The sequence below is a fragment of the Musca vetustissima genome, unplaced genomic scaffold (genome assembly GCF_032173495.1).
Source record: "Musca vetustissima isolate MV318-11 ecotype Yass unplaced genomic scaffold, APGP_CSIRO_Mvet_v1 utg65482, whole genome shotgun sequence".
Taxonomy (NCBI): domain Eukaryota; kingdom Metazoa; phylum Arthropoda; class Insecta; order Diptera; family Muscidae; genus Musca; species Musca vetustissima.
This window is the reverse complement of record NW_026874591.1, coordinates 67,064-86,004: the sequence shown is the minus strand read 5'-3', so window position 1 is coordinate 86,004 and position 18,941 is coordinate 67,064. Positions and strand designations below refer to the sequence as shown.

Here is an 18,941-nt window from a genome sequence, read left to right as displayed (position 1 = left end):
CCTATGGCCCTTCAAAACATAAAATACCTCCTTTGATCTCTTTGTAAGACCCACTATTTAACTACCTGCCAGCCACCTCTTGAAAATTTTCCAAATAATTGGAAATTCTTCGAAAATTAAAAATTACCAATATTTATTTATATTCATAATTTTTTGTCTTGAGATTATTGATTTGTTTTTCGCTACTTCCCGACACTCCCACTCTACTTGCGCCCGGGCACCTATTGTTACACCAAGTGTGAATGTGCCATTATTTTGTTTTGTTGGTGTTATTGTCGTCGTCGTCGACGACTAGATAAATTGATAAAGTAATCAGACGAAAGAAAATGTGTGATCGATAATGAGTAAATATATACACAGACAATAAGATCATTCTTTTATTTGGCGATTGATAAACCAAAAAATAAGAAATTTGAATGAACTTTACTTGAACGCGAGAAATTGTGGGGTTAAGAAGACCATTTGTGGGGTAAGGGGAGGTAGGGGTTGAGCTAATGGATTTTTTGTTAGACCAACTGACTGCTTGGCACAAAAAAATCCAACACAAATAATGATGATGAGGTGTGGTAATTTTTTTAGCTTTGCCCCTATCTACCATTGATAGGTGACGTAAGGGGGGGTAGAGTCAAATCAACTGATTGTCGTAGGCAAGGGAAGAGCCAGAGATTTCAGTTGGTTGGTTGGCTCGTTGCTGCTGCCGTTTGTCGTAGACGCTGTCTCATTCAGTTGAGTTGACGTATCACACACTGAAATTCGTTATAAACATTTTTAACACCGTCAGCTTTAGTTATCGCTCGAACGGCGAACGTTATAGAATTGAAATTATTTTTGTTAAAAAACGGCTGCTTCTCTACCGGTGCATTTTTTTGAATATAACAGAAATTTTTTTAAACGGTTTTGAAAAAAGTGTATTTTGTGAAAATAAAGGATAAACCTAGTGAAAGTTTTGAAAACCAAAGAAGAAAAAAATAAAAAAAAATATACGCAAAAAATATTGAAATTATAATAAAAAAATTGTTTTGATAAAAAAAATTATAATAACCCCCATTGTATATATTTTGCTGATGTACAGATGCTCTAAATTGCAGCACATGACAAGTGCAAACAAACCTGTAAAAAAGTTATATTGTTGTTGTTTTTATTATTGTTTTCTTTTTTATTTAACTGTCACCTGTTAACCAAAGTACGCAGTTAATTGCGTCAAAAGTTCCTATAAACAAAAAAAAATAAATAAAAAACTTCTTATTAAAAAAGAAGATTAAGGTAATAAGACAAGCCATTTGGGAAAATTGTTTGTTAGTACAAAAATGTTTTTTTTTAGTTTTTTTTTGTTGTTAGCACAAATATTTTTTTTGTTAGTTTAATTTTTTTTCTTAGTACAATTACTTATTTTTTTCAAAATTGTTATATATAAAAATAAATTATATATTTGTTGTGTGTGTGTTTTGTTTTCACCTTAAGGTGATTTATTTTTATTATTTGAGTGATTAATAGTTTTCTTTTTTTTCTGTGTTTTTTTCCTTACAGCATTTGCAATTTTGTTGTTACCAAACAAGAAATTCATTTTAAAATAAAGTGCAGTGCAGTCACAACAAAGAGAAGTTGTTGCGAAAAAATAAACTACAGTATTTTGTAAAAAAAAATATACAACTAAAAGAAAATAGTACATCTTAGGCAACAGCCACCCCCACATTCACACACACACATCCGACAAAATGTTGAAAAATAAAACAAATGATGAAAAAGTCGACACATTACTGGCCAAAAGTCTGGTGCCCATTATCGATTTGGCTCATTGTGGTAAGTGCATAAATAATTATTTAAAAACTATATAAAAAAGTAAATATTAAACATAAAAAATAGATCGTAAAACTCATCAGATAGTCCAAAAAAGTAAGCCTTTATAGCTGGGATAATCTTAAAAAAGATCAGAAAAATAAAGGACTGTGGCTTTGCTAATTCTTAAAAAAATGTGTTAAAAAATTCTAGTCCTTACAAAAATATTTATTAAAAATCTGCACCTATGGCTCTGATAGTCCTTACAAAAATATTTATTAAAAATCTGCGCCTATGGCTCTGATAGTCCTTACAAAAATATTTATTAAAAATCTGCGCCTATGGCTCTGATAGTCCTTACAAAAATATTTATTAAAAATCTGCGCCTATGGCTATGATAGTCCTTACAAAAATATTTATTAAAAATCCACGCCTATGGCTCTGATAGTCCTTACAAAAATATTTATTAAAAATCCACGCCTACGGCTCTGATATTCCTTAAAAAATTTATTTAAAAATCCATGCTAATGGTCCTGATAGGCATTTAAAAATGTTTCTTTAAAAATTCAAGCTTATGACCCTGACGTCCTTTCAAAATATTTCTTTAAAATCCTCTGACGCTCTTTTAAATATAATTCTTTAAAAATCCACGCTTATGGCTCTGATACTCCTTTAAAAAACACGCGTATAGCTCTGATACTCCTTTAAAAATAATTCTTTAAAAATCAACGCTCATTGCCCTGATATGCCTTTAAAATATTTGTTTTGCTTATTTATAAATAAATAGTTCTTAAAAATCCAAAACATATGGTAAAATAGGTATAACTTGACCATGCTTAGACAAATGCTAATGCTCCGAAGTTATTTAAAAACTATCTAATCAAAATGCGTGCTTATGGCTCAGATTAAAAGTATTACTTAGAATAATGGTTCTTAAAAAACTACAAATATGATTTGAAAAGTTTTCTAAAAATCCACACATATGACTCTTAAAAAACATTTCTTAAAAATCCCCGAAAATGGAACTGATTTTTTTTCTCCTGTTCCTCCTCTTGGGAGCATAAAGCAGTCTATCACATAACATCACCATTTTACTCGAGTAGTCCTTGCGTTAGTTTCGTTAATCACTAGGTTTTTTGGCCAAGATCATGGGCCAAATGTAGCCTTTCTAATGTGAGGGTGCTGTCATCTATTTTTGTCTAGAAATAATGTTTCATTGCTCTTGTTCCTCCTCGATTAGTCTTTGCTTTATTTTCGTTAATCATTGTTTTTCGGTTAAATATATGATGGACCAAATATAGCATGTCCTAGATGACGGTGCTGCCATCTATTTTTGTCTAGGAACAACGCCTCATTGCTGTTTTGTGCAGTGGTTGGTGTCCTTACTTCTATAGTGTTGTCATTTTCCTCTGGATGTAGCTAATGTAAAATGTTCTAGGTGATAGGGCTGACGTCTACTTTTGTCTAGAAACAACGCCTCCTTGAATGTGTTAATGCTGATGTTTTTCTTGCGTTACTTTTTTTGAAAGTATGGAGTTTCCTGAGCCTGCATTGGGATTTTCATCTATCGGCGCCAAGAAACAACGCCTCATCAAAATTTTGGGTAATGTTTGGTGTCCTTGCTTATTTAATAATGATTTTCTTCCTGTTCCTTCTCTTGTGTCCAACTGATTGGTCCGCTGAAGCTGGGATTGGACTGTCATCTAACGTTGTCAAGATATAGCTTGAATTTTTGTGCAGTGATTGGTGTCCCTTCTTATTTAGTGGTGTCATTTTTCTCTGGTAGGCGCTATCTCCTGTCATACCTATTTTGTGTTCTTATGTGGAGGGCGATGTAAGCCTTTTTTTTACAAATATTCGAAAAGTGCCAAATTTTCATTCGTTCTCGTTCGCTTTTCTCATTGTTATATGGGGCAAAGGAATTAGTTCGTTTCTGAAATGCCGAAGAACTTTCGAAGACCTACATGGTTGACGCATAGATCCACAATTATGCAATTACAAAAGTGGGAATTGCAGTTAAAAATTAAAAATGGCATTTATCGGAACATATGTACCGATACCCCGATATTTGTTATTCTGAGCTTGTTTTAAAGCGAATTGGCTGTAATTTGATATTTTGGGTACTCAGTTTCGATCGTATTTGATTTATACGAAAATAAATATAAATATCGATTTCAGATCAGTTCTAATATTCCACATTAGTATTCTCACAAAATATTCCATGCCGATATCTGTTCTGGTGGATATATAGTATACAAAATATTCCACAATGTTCCCTAGACACCTAGGCATTAGCTGGGTTCTGTTGAAATAACCAAATTGATAACGTCATTTTCTACCTCTGTTCAATTTGCCATTTCTTGATATTTCCTATCGTCAAATGTTTGTTATTTAAAGGCATGTTTTTCCTTTTCACTGTTAGACTAAAATAAACGAAAGATTTATTTTATTTTATATATTTAAATAGAAAAGTGAAGTACTCTTGACATAACGTAAATTCCAGTAAGCTGTTCTGCTAAAAAATTTACGATATTTGGTATCAAAAGTGGTAATGTCTGGGGAAACGATAAAAATAAATTGTGACCAGTAAGAAAAAATAATAAATAAAAAATGCATTTTGAAATAAAAAAACAAATGACTAAGCATAAAAAGAAAATAAATTTAATACAAGAATATTCAGAAGATATTTCAAAGCCCTCTCTTCCTAATTCAAATATCGTTTTTTCTTCAATCACAGAAGTTAAAGTTCAATGACTTTCAAAGAAGAGCATAGGGGAAAAAATTAAGGCGCCATGAATGCGCCAATTAATTGAGTGTTCTCGTTAACTGAAACTAATAATATTTGAAAAGTAGTTTTTTTGTCGATGTTGTTGTTAATTTGTATTTATTTGATTTCGAGACTCAGTAACAATTTGAATAAAATATTCAAATGTTTTATTTATTATTTCATCTGACTCAAATTAAATAAATGTCGAAATAGATGCCTAGAAAAAAAAACGAACAAAAACAGCTGGTTATTGTTTTTGTTATTAGTCAAGCTATTAATTAAAACAAATATACAAAATTGAAAATAAATAAAAAACAAAACAAGTTTTGTTTCTTTATATCATATTTAAACTTAGGAATACCTTTTTAAGCATTTTCGTGGAGGATTTTTTTTTGTTTGTTTTCAATTGAAAATATTTTTACTGATTATATGCAGGTGAAGTACATATGAGAATATGGTTATTTATATTTGTGTGTATATATGTGATTGTCTCCCTGACTATGTAATTATATTCATTAAAAATAATTAGTTGCAATCGCAAAAAAAAGCCGTCACTGTCAATATTTTAATGACAACTATTTAAGGGGTGATTCACTAATTATCTGTAGCTTTTAAAACAAATTTAAAAATCACATATACATATGTATATAACAAATTCCAGTTGTCTATTTTGTTTTGTTTTTTAGTTTTGAATTTTTGTTGTTGCCATCTGAGCGTTAATGAGTAGAGTGAACTTCATTAATTTTACGTCAAATGTCTAATTCTTAAAATTTTTAGAATCACCCAGAAGTGTCTGATAAGACTGTTGACACTTTTGAGGAAGACATTAAGCCCTAAAATATTTTTTTTGAGTAATATTCTCTATAAATAAAACGAGTAAATAATTTGTTATGTTTGGTTGTGTCGAATTTTTTGTACCCTCCGCCGTGAAACGGATATTCGCTATCTCCCGTAATTGCTGTTTTGCATAGATTTTCCACAAAGCTTGAGCCTGTGCCTAGAAACATCGATTCATCGACATTTTGGGTAATGTTTGGGGTCGTTGCTTATTTAATAATTGTTTCCTTCCTGTTTCTTTTCTTGTGTTGGTTTCGTTATTATTTTCCAGCAAAGTAGCCTAGTTAGTCTGCTGAAGCTGGTATTGGACTGCCATCTATCGTTGTCTAGATATAACGTCTCATTGCAGTGTTTGCAGTGGTTGGTGCCCCTTGCTTATCCAAATGTCTGCGAAAATTTTCACAGCTATATCATAAATATTATGAACTTTATCGTGACAACAAACAAACGAATCTTCCGAACAAAAATATATGTGGGCAATATTGCCAATTTTTTAACATAGCTGAAGCCGACGTTGTCCCCTTTATAACTCGGGAATTACTTAAATATAAGAAAAAGTGAATAGTTTTGGGTTAATTGACCTGACGTTGCAAACTTTTCATGACATTGACATCCAAAATTTATTTGAGTGGACGCTGTTGAGGCGAACCGGTTTTTTCTGTTCTTTATCGATTTGTACTAAGCCACTTATTTCACGGTCTTCGTGTTAAAGAAAAACTAGAAGCCTACAAAATGGGGACTACGTCTCTTATGTATAATTTTTCAACATTTTAACTACATCTACCTTTAAAAGATGCTGACATTTTGAAGCTCGATTTTGAGTGATTTTTATACCCTCAGCTTTATGGCTAATGAGGGTATATACACTTTGATACTGTGAAAATGTGCCTCATCGAAATATTGGTTTTAGGCCCCATGTTTCTTTGGACCAAATCCGTTTCAGAAGACAGCAACCGATTTCATTCAAACTTTGCACATCTTAATATTTCTTCCAAACTTAGTTTAAGTTCGAAGAAGGTTAATATCGGTCCACTCCTTCTGGTTAAAAATTTTGCTAAAAAATAATTTATAATAACATGTAAACGGACTATCCGATTTTAACGTAACTTTGTACAAGCTATTTTCGTTACCAAGCCTAGATCAAGTTCGAAGATGGGACCCATTGTGCCACTCTTTCTGGTACCTCCCCCACAGAGGATCAACATTTTCAATATTTATAATACTAATATCAAGATAATGGAATGTCCGCTTTGAACCAAACATTGCACAACCTATTACCATTACAAAGCCTAGATGAAGTAGGAAGATAGGACCCATTGGTCCATACCTTCTAATACCACCACAAATGGTCAGAATTTTCAATATTAATAAATCCAATATCGGGCGAATGGAATTTCCGAAGTGAACCAAACTTTGCACAACCCAGTCTAGATTAAGTGCAAAGATGGGACCCATTGGTCCACTCCTTATGGAACTTCCCCCACGAATGATCAAATTTTTCTATATTTATAAATGCAATATGAACCTAATGGAATGTCATATTTCAACCAAACCTTGCACAACATATTATCTTTAGCAACAATGAAATTTGACAAATGGTCCATATTTCATAAAATTGTATCAAAATTAAGTCCGAAAGCTCTTTGATAAAAATGTATATAAAAATATATAGGCTGGGGGTATATGTCTGTCGGCAACACCGACTCAGACTTTTAGATATAGCTCCCAAATTTTATGTAAATGGTGCACCAAAGTATCTATATATATATATTTCGTTTTGCACGAAATTACGCATAGCGTAGTAAATTAAGTCTAGATGGATGTGTGTTAAGTTTCGTGAAAATCGGTTCAGATTTAGATATAGCTCCCATATATATTTTCGTCCGAATTTAAGTAAATGGTGCCCTGAAGTCCCTATATATCTTTCGATTTGCACGAAATTTGGCATAGCGTACTGAATTCCGTCTATAATAATGTGTGCTAAGTTTTGTGAAAATCGGTTCAAATTCAGATACTTTCCTTACTGGTTTTTTGTATTGTAATAATTTTAATGTTCACATATAAAAAAGAATAAAATGTAATTCATTGAAAAACCAAGTGGATACTTTTGGCTGTGACTCACCGAACCTTGATTATAGATTACAAATATATATTCATCATCATCTAACGAGATCATCGTTACACTAAAAAGTGTGTATACTTATTTTGGGAGCATTCTAATTCATAATACCCCAACGTTGTGTAGGGTTCATTACAATAATATTTTATATATATTTTTATAAACTTTTAATCTGAATATTAATATTATTAATATTGGGTCATCTTCGATAACAAACCTTTGTTCTTTTGTTTTAAAACAAAAAAATATTTAACCGAAAAAAATCCAACAACATTATAAATAAACTCCGAATTGCACAAATTTATAACCTGGCCAACATGCATGTTCGATGATGGCCATAAATTTTCGGGTACTTCCCATAATAACAAGAAAAAACAAGAAACGAAGAAAAAAACTCTTAGCTGCATTCAAGTGTTTTCCATGATCCAGTTGAAACCAGTTGCAACGGGTGCAAAGAAGTTAATAATTAAATTTGTAAATAAAAAAAGGAGTTATCCAAATATATGACAATAAAAAACGTCATTGAAATAATTGTGTTATTAAATTATTAAAAATAAATATTTACGAACAAATTTAAAACAACAAATAATTTCTTAATATTATTTAATATGAAAAAAAAAATATATATTATCTACTCATGCAGACATATGACTCCAATTTTGTCAGAAGTTTCAGCTTTCAAAATTGAAATGAGAATATCCTCCTCATCAACTTTTAATCAATTCTACATGAAACAGAAATACTTTATTCGTAGAATCTGAATATTTATTCGGTCATGCAATTTTTATTAATTTTACTTTTCTGGCTCAACACCCTAATAAACATTTCATAATTTTATCCATCATCATTACCAGTCAATTGATACAATCAATTATGCATTTGATTGAACGGAAAATAATTAGCAATCATTAGCTAAACAGCAATCAACCAAAACCAGAACAACCAATCGACCAAAAAACTGAGACAAACAAACAACCAACCATAATAACAACACACAACAGCCAGCATCAACAACATCATTACCAACAAACAACATCGTTGCCGTCGTCGATTTGTTCGATATTATTATTGAGTGCTACTGATGTTGGTTGACAAATTTAATTTTTGTTTTTCTGGTTTTGTGTAATTGAAAATTATTCGTGAATTGCTAATTTCCTATAACAAAAAAATTAGACTAACGAGAGGAAAAACAACCAATATCAACGACAATAACAACAATTGAGAAATTAACATTGGTATCACGACTACTGGTATGACTAAACATAGTGTGTTGGGGGCACATGGGGATCAACAACTATACAAATGATTACGCATTGACTGCAAAAAATTCTATGTAAAAAAAAATATTGACTGGTCAATTGGTTCAGCAAACCACTTATTTAGTTATGCTGCTGAACTGCCTGCGTAACTATGATTGGTGCCTATAAATTATGGCGCGGGGCCAAGGAGCAAATTGTTTTTGGGGGGCAAACAAATGTGATATACAACTAGAACATGTGTGTTGTTTGTTCGTACACACACTCTGTCATACAAATATTGGTGCAATGAAATTGTGCAAATAGTACAAATAGTACAAGTTCTTGTTGTTGGTTATCTCAAAAAACAACTTTACAAATTTTCCGTTACACTTCGTATGTGGAACTTTATATAAATTTTCGTCTTAGTCATCGAGTTGAGCAATGAGTCGCTTGGGTTGTTCTGAAGGTCAGTAAGATATTTAAGTAAGTAGATTTCCAGTTAAGTAGCGGATATATCAGTAGTGGAAAAAATCTGTGGAAAATTCATATAACGGATTTTGAAATGTTCAGATCAGAAGTTAAAATGTTTTGAAGTTAACGAAAATTTTCAGAAACAAATAAAAAGTCGGAAGTTCGAACTTTTTACATATAACGAAAAAATTCTGCAAGGATGCGGCTACGCATCGTGGCTTTATATGGAAGCAATCTCAAAATATGGACCTACAGGGTGAGATAAAAAAACTGCAACCAACTACTGACTCAAAAGAGCTAAAGAGTTGCTTTGCTTGGTCGAAAGTGCCGAATTTGGTTTTCTCCGTTGAGAAAACATTCGTTGTTCAGAAGGTTGCAAGCAAACAAAATTATCGTGTTTACTTGCCAAAGAGGTCAGCCACCAGAAATAAGCGCCGGCCATGGTGATAGTGTGAGCCGCCATAACAGCCGATGTTCGCTCTCCGTTCGTATTAATCGACCGTGGAATCAAAATAAATGCCGAATATTATCAGAAACATATTTTTTGGAGGGTATATTAAGCCTTGGGCACGCAAACATTTTGGTCGCAGACGTTGGACATTCCAACAGGACTCAGCACACGCCACCCATGAATGGTTACAAAATGAGGTTCCTCGCTTCATTTCCAGCGCACAAAGGCCACCAAAATCTCCGGATACTAATCCGTTGGACTATTGTGTCTAGAGTATTTTGGAAAGCAAGATTGGCACTAAAAAATACCAAAGTGTCGATCACTCCAGCAAGCACTTCGCCGGGAATGGGCCAAAATACCGCAGAGCAACATTCGGGCAGAGTGTGACGGTCTCATTGGCCGTTTGAAGGTCATAATTCGTGCCAAAGGTGGCCAATTCTAACAAATCTAAACTTATTCTAAATCTTGATGCTATTTCCGACATTTTTTGCTTTCATTCAATAAAATTAAAAAAAGTAAAAATTGTGGCGTTTGACTTTGTTGCATTTTTTATCTCACCCTGTATATTGGATATGTTCGGCAGATACGTTCATCATCCATAAAGGGATTGCTAATTTACACACCTTTTGATTGAAAAATTCAGCTAAAAGCTTCAAAATGCAGGTAATGGCTCAATATCATTATGTGAAAGTCATACCAAAACGTGGACCTATAAACGTCGTTGGCAATACCAAACAACCTTTCAGTCTTGTCTATTGATTGATTTATACACTTTTTGATGCGTTTAAACTAACCATCGGAGCACCTCCAAAGCGTGGAATCTTCTGACGACGAAAATCGTTGAATAAAAATATGATATAGGATGCCAAATCAGAAATGTACGGCAAATGTCGCATCATTTCTACGTAATGCTCGTTCAAAAAGCCTCTGGTTTGAGCCGATATATGAGAACTCTAATTGAAGAAGGGTTAAGCGGTTTTACAACCTCATATCAAGGTCTTCTTCATAGAAGAGCTGAAGGCCTTCTTCTTCATTGAAGAGCTGAAGGTCTTCATCGCCATAGAATAGCTGAATATCTTCTTCGGCATAGAAGAGCTTGATGTCTGTTTTGTCATAGAAGAGCTAAGGGTCTTCTTCGTCATAGAAGAGGTTTTATAAGAGCTTCTTCGCCGTAAAAGAGCGTTGAGGTCTTCTTATAGAAGATCTTGCGTGGATTTTTAAAGAACATTTTTCACGTTCACGTGCCTGTAGATGGCGTGGATGTTTAAAGAATATTTTTTTTAAGCCGGTAGATGGCGTGGAATTTTTTAAAAATATTTTTTGAAGGCCTATAGATGGCGTGGATTTTTAAGAATATTTTTTTAAGGCCTATCAAGAATATTTGATTTTATTATATTTTGGATTTTATCAAGAATATTTTTTCGAGCTCAAATAAGGCGTGGATTTTTTAAAGAATAATTTTTAAAGGCCTATAGATGGCGTGTACTTTTTAAAGAATAATTTTTCAAGACCTATAGATGGCCTAAAGATTACGTTGATTATTAGAGGATATGTTTTAAGCTTTAATAAGGTATCAGATTTGTTAAAGGATATTTTTTCAAGTTCTAATAAGGCGTAAGATTTTTTAAAGGATATTTTTTCAAGGCCTATAGATGGCGTTGATTTTTTAGAGAATATTTTTCAAGGTGTAATAAGGAATCGATTTTTAAAAGAATATTATTTCAAGGCCTTTAGGTGGCGTAAATGTTTTAAGAATATATTTTTAAGGCCTATAGATGACGTTGTTTTTGTAATATTCTTCACAAAAACCACGTCATCTATAGGCCTTAAATATATATTCTTAAAAAATTTACGCCAAGGCCTATAGATGGCGTAGATTTTTAAAAGAATAATATTCGAGGTCTATATAGATATTTTCTTCAAGCACCAACAAAAGAATGGATTTTTTAAGAATATTTTTTGCAAGAAGAGCTGAAGATCTTCTTGGTCATATAGAAGAACTGAAAGTCTTCTTGATAATAGAAGGTCTTCTACGTATAGAAGTGTTGAAGCATTATTTCTTCTTCATAAAAGAGCCGGACGTCTTCTTCGTCGTTGAAGAGCTGAAGGTCTTCTTTGTCAAGGAAGAGCTGAAGGTTTTCTTCGCCAAAGAAGAGCTGTAGGTATTCTCGTAGAAGAGTTGGAGGTCTTATTATAGAAGAACTGGAGGTTTTATTATAAAAGAACTGGAGTTATTTATATGGGAGATCTGGAGGTCTGCTTTCAGAGAGCGGGAGGTGTTCTTATAGAAGTGCTTGAGAATTCTCATGGCTCCAGCCCTTTAGAATTCTTTAAAGAATTGCTCTTAATGACCATCGAATTTCAAGTACTGTTGTCGATCCATCCATCACTCATATATAACTCGTCTATTGCGATCAAATCAAAAGTGTATCGAACCTCAAATCAAAATCCGACACGCTTATGCCACCACACCATGTTCTAGATCAATATAAATCAAATTGCTAGAGTTTGTATTACTAATTCTCGATGCAAAATATTTGTATTATTCATTTGCATGCGAACTCTAACATTGTTTTCAATATTTATTTTCGAAACTTTATTATGAAATGTTAGCTTGCACAATTAAAGTAAATAGCGATAATCCGCCCTATCAGTACCGGGAGCGTTTTGCAAAAAAAAAAAGTTTGCTATATTCGTTGGCCGCTCATAAATTAGCATGTTGTGTATGTTTCGCTTGTTTGTTCTACACATTTTGGACTGGATATCAGTTTTTGGTTGATAGCTGTGGTCGTCATATATTATGGGCTCCACTATCTTTTCATCATCAAAAATAAAAAAAAAACTCGGGAAAAAGTGGAAGCAGTATTTAGTCCGTTGGCAGATTAGTTGATCGGTCCGTTTGGTTGGAGGTATTGTGCGTGGCCAGCATTTAATAACAACAAATTTTATAGATTGATTTTTTATAGTTGTTGTGGTTTTTTCTTTATTATTTATTTTGTTATTTTATTAATTCGCAATCTGCTGGTAGTTATCTTACACTTGGAATATACACCCTCTACATTCCATGGAATTCCATAAGGCCTGTAATTGTTTTCATAACGGTAATAAAGCAGCAACAATAGCGAAGTGGTTTTATTGAAATTTATTGCAGTGTAAATTCTTCTATTTTGTTGTTTTTATTTTCTAATTAAGTTTTAATTATTTAAGCTAGAGGGAGATTGCGAATTCAACATCAAGGGTCACCTCAAAATATGGGATTAAAACAAAATAAAAAAATATAATTGTTATTTTTTCTAGTTTATTATTTTTCACACAAATATTATTCACTATTCAATTCAATTCAAGTTCTTTTTTTAATTTTTTCTCAAAACGCTATTTTTATACACATGCACCGGTCATTCAGTATTTGTGTGTGTTTTTGTAGTATTTTGCGATTTTTTTCTTTTAAGCTTTACTACTGTTGTCACTTTCATTCTGTGTTGATACTGCTGTTGCTGAGCTGTTTTGAGAATATTTTCATGATTCCGCAAAATATTGTTTATGTTTTTTTGTTGTCACTTGGGGGTATTTTTTTCATTGGTTTCAAATTCTTATCAATTTATTTTGCATTTTTGTTCTAAACTCGTGTGTGTTTGTTGTTGTTTTTATAGTCTATTTTTATTACACTGGTCAACGTAGAATTTTTGGTTTTGTTGGGGAATTTTTGTTTGTGTAGCCCGATGTGTCGTTCGGGAAAGTTGTGATGAATTTGCAAAATTATGACAACCATTTTATGATTCAAAGTATTTTTTATAGAACCTTTGATTCTTGCAGACAATCTCTATGGGTCAATTTTAATAGGATCCGGTTTTCTTAAAATTAACATTTTTTTAAATGTCTTTTTCATAGAAGAGCTGAATGTTTTTCTTATACAAGAACTGAAAAACTTATAGATGAACTGAAGGTTTTCTTCTTATAGATGTCTTCTTCGTCATAGAAGAGCTGAAGGTCTTCTTCTTCATAGAAGAGCTGAAGGTCTTCTTCTTCATAGAAGAGCTGAAGGTCTTCTTCGTCATAGAAGAGCTGAAGGTCTTCTTCGTCATAGAAGAGCTGAAGGTCTTCTTCGTCATAGAAGAGCTGAAGGTCTTCTTCGTCATAGAAGAGCTGAAGGTCTTCTTCGTCATAGAAGAGCTGAAGGTCTTCTTCGTCATAGAAGAGCTGAAGGTCTTCTTCGTCATAGAAGAGCTGAAGGTCTTCTTCGTCATAGAAGAGCTGAAGGTCTTCTTCGTCATAGAAGAGCTGAAGGTCTTCTTCGTCATAGAAGAGCTGAAGGTCTTCTTCGTCATAGAAGAGCTGAAGGTCTTCTTCGTCATAGAAGAGCTGAAGGTCTTTTTCGTCATAGAAGAGCTGAAGGTCTTTTTCGTCATAGAAGAGCTGAAGGTCTTCTTCGTCATAGAAGAGCTGAAGGTCTTCTTCGTCATAGAAGAGCTGAAGGTCTTCTTCTTCTTCTTCATAGAAAGCTGAAGGTCTTCTTCTTCTTCGTGGCCTTCCCCTTCTGCGTGAGACATCAGCTGGTTCGCTTTGGGCTAGGGCATATTCATCTATTCTCGCAACATGACCCAGCTAACATAGTCGCTGCAGCTCAATGCGTCTAACAATGCCGATGTCCGAGAATAGCTGGTACAGCTCATGGTTCATTCGACGGCGATATTTACCGTCATTGCAGATTGGCCCATAGATCTTTAGGATATTTTTTTTCTCAAACACTCCAACACTCAGACCATAGTAGCATCTGTTGGCCAACACTATCCTTTTCCGAATTTCAAAACTAATGTCATTAGTTTTATTTATGGCATTACCAAGGTATATAAAATCTTTAACTACATCGAAGATGTCGTTCTCTAAGATGTCGTTCTCACAGTTGGTCTACTGGACGTCTTGCGCGTTGATACCATCAGCTTGGTCTTCTCGCCATTTACTGCTAGACCCACTTTGGCAGACTCCTGCTCAATTTGTTCAAAGGTGGCTGTTACCGCTCGCAATGTTCGACCCATTATATCGATGTCATCGGCGTAGGCGAGTACTATGTGTTGTTTGGTGCACAGAGTTCCATTTCTGTTCGCCTTTGCGTCTCGTATGGCCTTTTCCAGCCGGATGTTAAAAAGATCACACGACAAACTGTCACCTTGTCTGAATCCTCGTTCGGTATTGAAGGGCTTCATTAGGTCCTCGTTTAGTGGCTCCCGATTCCGATGATTTATTTTTTGATATAGCGAAAAGATGGAGTTTTGCCAGGAAAATAATTATTTCGATAAAAATAAGATTTAAAAAAATGTTTGCAGTAATAGCCCGAGACCATATTAATTTTGAAATTGTGAATGTGAAATTTTAATATGAATTTTCTTTTCTAGTTGGGGGTGTTTCTTATCAGATATTGTTCTTAATTATAGAGAATGTATTTTACAAATCTTCTACTGGTCATGGGTATTGACATTTTATATAAATGTGGTTCCTCCTTTGAATTTTATATAATTGATTTAAATCGATTTTTGTTTTCAAAAAAATATTACATTGGGAAAAAATACATCCATTATCGAAGTTGACCGGCATTTTAGCATTCGTAACATCGTCCAGGAGCTAAAAATCGACCATAAAACTTTTTTAATTGACAAGAAACGGCCGGAGAGGTGTCGTGCTCCACCAGGACAACGCTGGGCCACACACATCTACAGTGACTCGGCATCCGACATACAGTCCGGAATTGGCACCAAGCGATTATCATATTTTTCTTGCATTGCAAAATAGAGAGCAGGACTTCTATAAGAGAGAGAGGACATTGTGAAGTTACCTTTAAAATGACAACAAATCATACAACCGATATGCAAAACGGTGCATATTTGGACAAATCGGACATTCCAAAGCATGTTAAATAAAGTTCTATAGTTCTTATAAAAATAATCGATTTGTTTTCCCCAACCTAATATTTGTTTCCCTATTTTAATTTGCACAAAAACAAAAGTATTTGTTATAATTGCGGTCTGGAAAATCCCGTTCTGATTGCCATGTGGTTATAGTTTCGTGTTACACAAAGCTCATATTATTTTTCCTGTTGCCTAGTGCATTTTTGTTATTATTATGATTATTATTAATGTTGTTGTTTTTTAATATTTTTCAACAAGCATCAAATAAATATTTTTAATGATTTGCTGTTTTTTTACTATATCAAAACAAAAAGTAACACAAAAAAATAAATAGTTTATTTGTTTTAAAAACAATAATAATTATTATTATTTAATTTAGCACAAATTTAAAAAACAATCACGCATAACAAAAAAACTTGACATTGTTGTTGTTTACACAACATAAGGAATTTTTCTGTTTTACATATTTGTGGTTTCTCTATGACATATTGACATAATATATACGCACACACATATTTCTTGCTTTACCCACAAATCACCTTTTAATCATCCATGTAGCAGTGACGTTTCAGTGGCGATTTGTTTTTTTATCTTTTTTTTGTACAAAAAACAATAAAATAAAAATTTTATTACTATATTTTGTTATTTTTAAACATTTCGATATTTTGTTTTTTTTTATTATTATTAAAAACGTTATTATTGTTGTTTTTGTTGTCTGATAATAATGACGTGTGTATTGATGAATATATGTGTGTGTATGTATATTTATAAAATTCGCGTGTGTGTTTGTATGTGATGGTGATTATCACTGTCTCATTTGTCGTTGTCGTTGTTAGAGTAGTTTTCTCCGTAATATTTCCGCCGTGGTCGTTTGTCGGCCGGTGTCTTTGGACGTCGTGTGTCCGTCTGTCCATCCGCCCGTCCATCTATCCATCGCTGGATGGTGGTGACTAATGCCATTCAATTTCATTGATAATTTTACAAGTCTATTTTTTATTTTTTTGATTTCGCCCTGACTTGAAATAGCCCAACAACCCGCCTGCCTGTCAGCTTCGTACTACTAGATATCAATATAGAAGTGTATACACGCACACACATTCATACATATCTCTATGTGTGTGAAACATGTGCCGGTATCGTGTTCGGTCGTTTTACAATTAACAATCAAAATTGCAAAAACAAAAAAACTGAAAAAACGATAACACAAAAAAACCGCTTTAAAAAAATTTCATGTGAAATTTTATTCGCCACCAATGGTATGACGAAGCAGTCGTCGACTGCTTTAGAGAGATGCACTTGGATTTAATGAAGTGGGTTAATAACATGAGGGAGATTTTTATATAAAAAAAAACGCAGCGAAGAAGAAATGCTATTGTGAAAGTGATATTTGTACTGTAGGCGATGATTCATTTTCTGCAGAGGGGGATTTGTTATTTTTATGAGGACTTTTTACAAGGAATATGACAAAGAATCCAGGAAAATGTTACAGTTTCCAACAATAACACGCAGTATATTTTTTAGAATTCTTCAAATGTAATTTTTTTATATTTATTTATAACATTCAGTTTTATAAATGAAAGACCTTCTGCAAATAGTACACCATCTACAAAAGCTCTTAGAAGGGTTTCAATATATTCAGGACATATATTAGCTCATTTAGCTATAGATAAATTAATCTGCGTGAGATATATAAGACAAATAGTAGGAGATCGTTTAGCTATGTAAAGCCGATTGATTATTAAATACCTATATTAGTCATTCTATGTATAGAAGATCCTGGAAGGTATTTTATAAATAGCAGACCTAAAGAATTTGTTTTATATTTTCTAGGCCTTATTGGATATTTTTTTAGATTTTGATGGCATAGAGTTTTTTGTGGACCTAGTTTCATATACTTAAGGAATAACCAATGTACCTATATTGTACTCTATTCTCAGAATATCCAAATATATTTCAGACATATCGGTTCGAAAATGTGGAAGGATATTCAATCAATAAGATCTCTGTCAAAACCTGGACTTATCACCCACTCCGGGTAATAATCGGTGGTCGGGATTATTGCATGTAAGCCAAGTCAAACTATGGACCGACTTTAAAAATTTGTTCTAAAGTAGGGGGTTTTTTTTTGTTTGTGGAACTTAAATGCTTAATTACATGTTGGAAAAAAGGATAGGAACATGAATGCATATAAAACGGGTCACAATTATTATATATGGCATCTATATTAAAAATAAATAAATATATAGACAATTTAATATTAGGAAGTCTCTATTTTTATTGAGGACACAAAATGCCTAATTCTGCCACTTCGGTTGGAAAATTAGGCTAAAACCTTAGCCAGAAGAATTATGTGTTTGGGAGTCCGATAACATAGATTAAATCAATTTCAAATTTAAACACGTTATTCTGGACGTACCGTATGCATCGTATGAAGTAGTATAAGTCAAATCGGTGAAATCGGTAAGATATATCAAACATTATTATTGCACATTCAAAATTTGGCCTATCCTTAATTTACGATTTTTCTTGGTCAGTCACGCGACGTAACTCACGCGACATTTTTGATTTAGCATTTTTTATTTCTACACTGTCTGCATTTATATCCGTGAAAAAAAAAAAAATCTAATGTAAATGACGTTTAAGTCTTCAATACATGTTTGCGAAGCTGCCGTCTGTAAGGAGTTCTTTAACCTCTGCGGACCATTAACAGAAACAATAGACTTGGGTATACAAATTACACAAATTCAGTCGATACATTTGTCAGGGAGCCATGGACTTACACTGAAAAATTGATTTCCAAATAAAAATATATATATTGGAAAATACGGCAAGAACCTTCATAATACCTGAAATGGAGCGTGTAAGTGGACCACTATAGTCGGACGGGGACGACCATATTATACCATACACAACTACCGCTGAACTTTTACTTCCTGCGGATCTATATTCCGAGTCTTGGTAATATTTTGCGATATATGCACACTTTTGATCGATTGAAGGTCAACACCTACACATTCTTACCCTGACATCTTTGCCGAATCACGTCTTCCGATAAGATTCGAATTTTGGTATTAAAAAGCCAAAAGTCTCGGTACATTTGACCCGCTCTTTATTAACCGATAATTTATTCTAATTAATTGGTCAGGTCACCTTCCCAGTGGAAAATTTGTGAAAAAAGTAAGTTTTCGATTCATTTCATCCAATAAATATCACCTGATCATCATGCGTCTTTCTTGTCCATAACTCGAACCTCCAGGAAACTTTCCTAGCCATTAGCTCTACATTACTAAAAATATCAGCATTGGTAGACACCTGTAAATATTAACGTGTAACTGCAAAATTTAAAGGCCAACCACTTCTCTTGGTTATACTGTCAACTTAT

At 33.2% G+C, this 18,941-nt stretch overlaps 1 protein-coding gene across 1 annotated transcript in view; it reads left to right on the top strand.

The window, feature by feature from the left end:
* Nucleotides 1-1,694: 1,694 nt before the first annotated feature.
* The window catches only part of LOC133334697 (uncharacterized), a 28,288-nt gene continuing 11,041 nt past the window's right edge, over nt 1,695-18,941 (top strand). Inside the window, exon 1 of the mRNA XM_061543032.1 lies at nt 1,695-1,800. Coding sequence (XP_061399016.1) covers nt 1,716-1,800 — 85 coding nt within the window. The 5' untranslated portion in view covers nt 1,695-1,715. The remainder of the gene's footprint in view (nt 1,801-18,941) is intronic.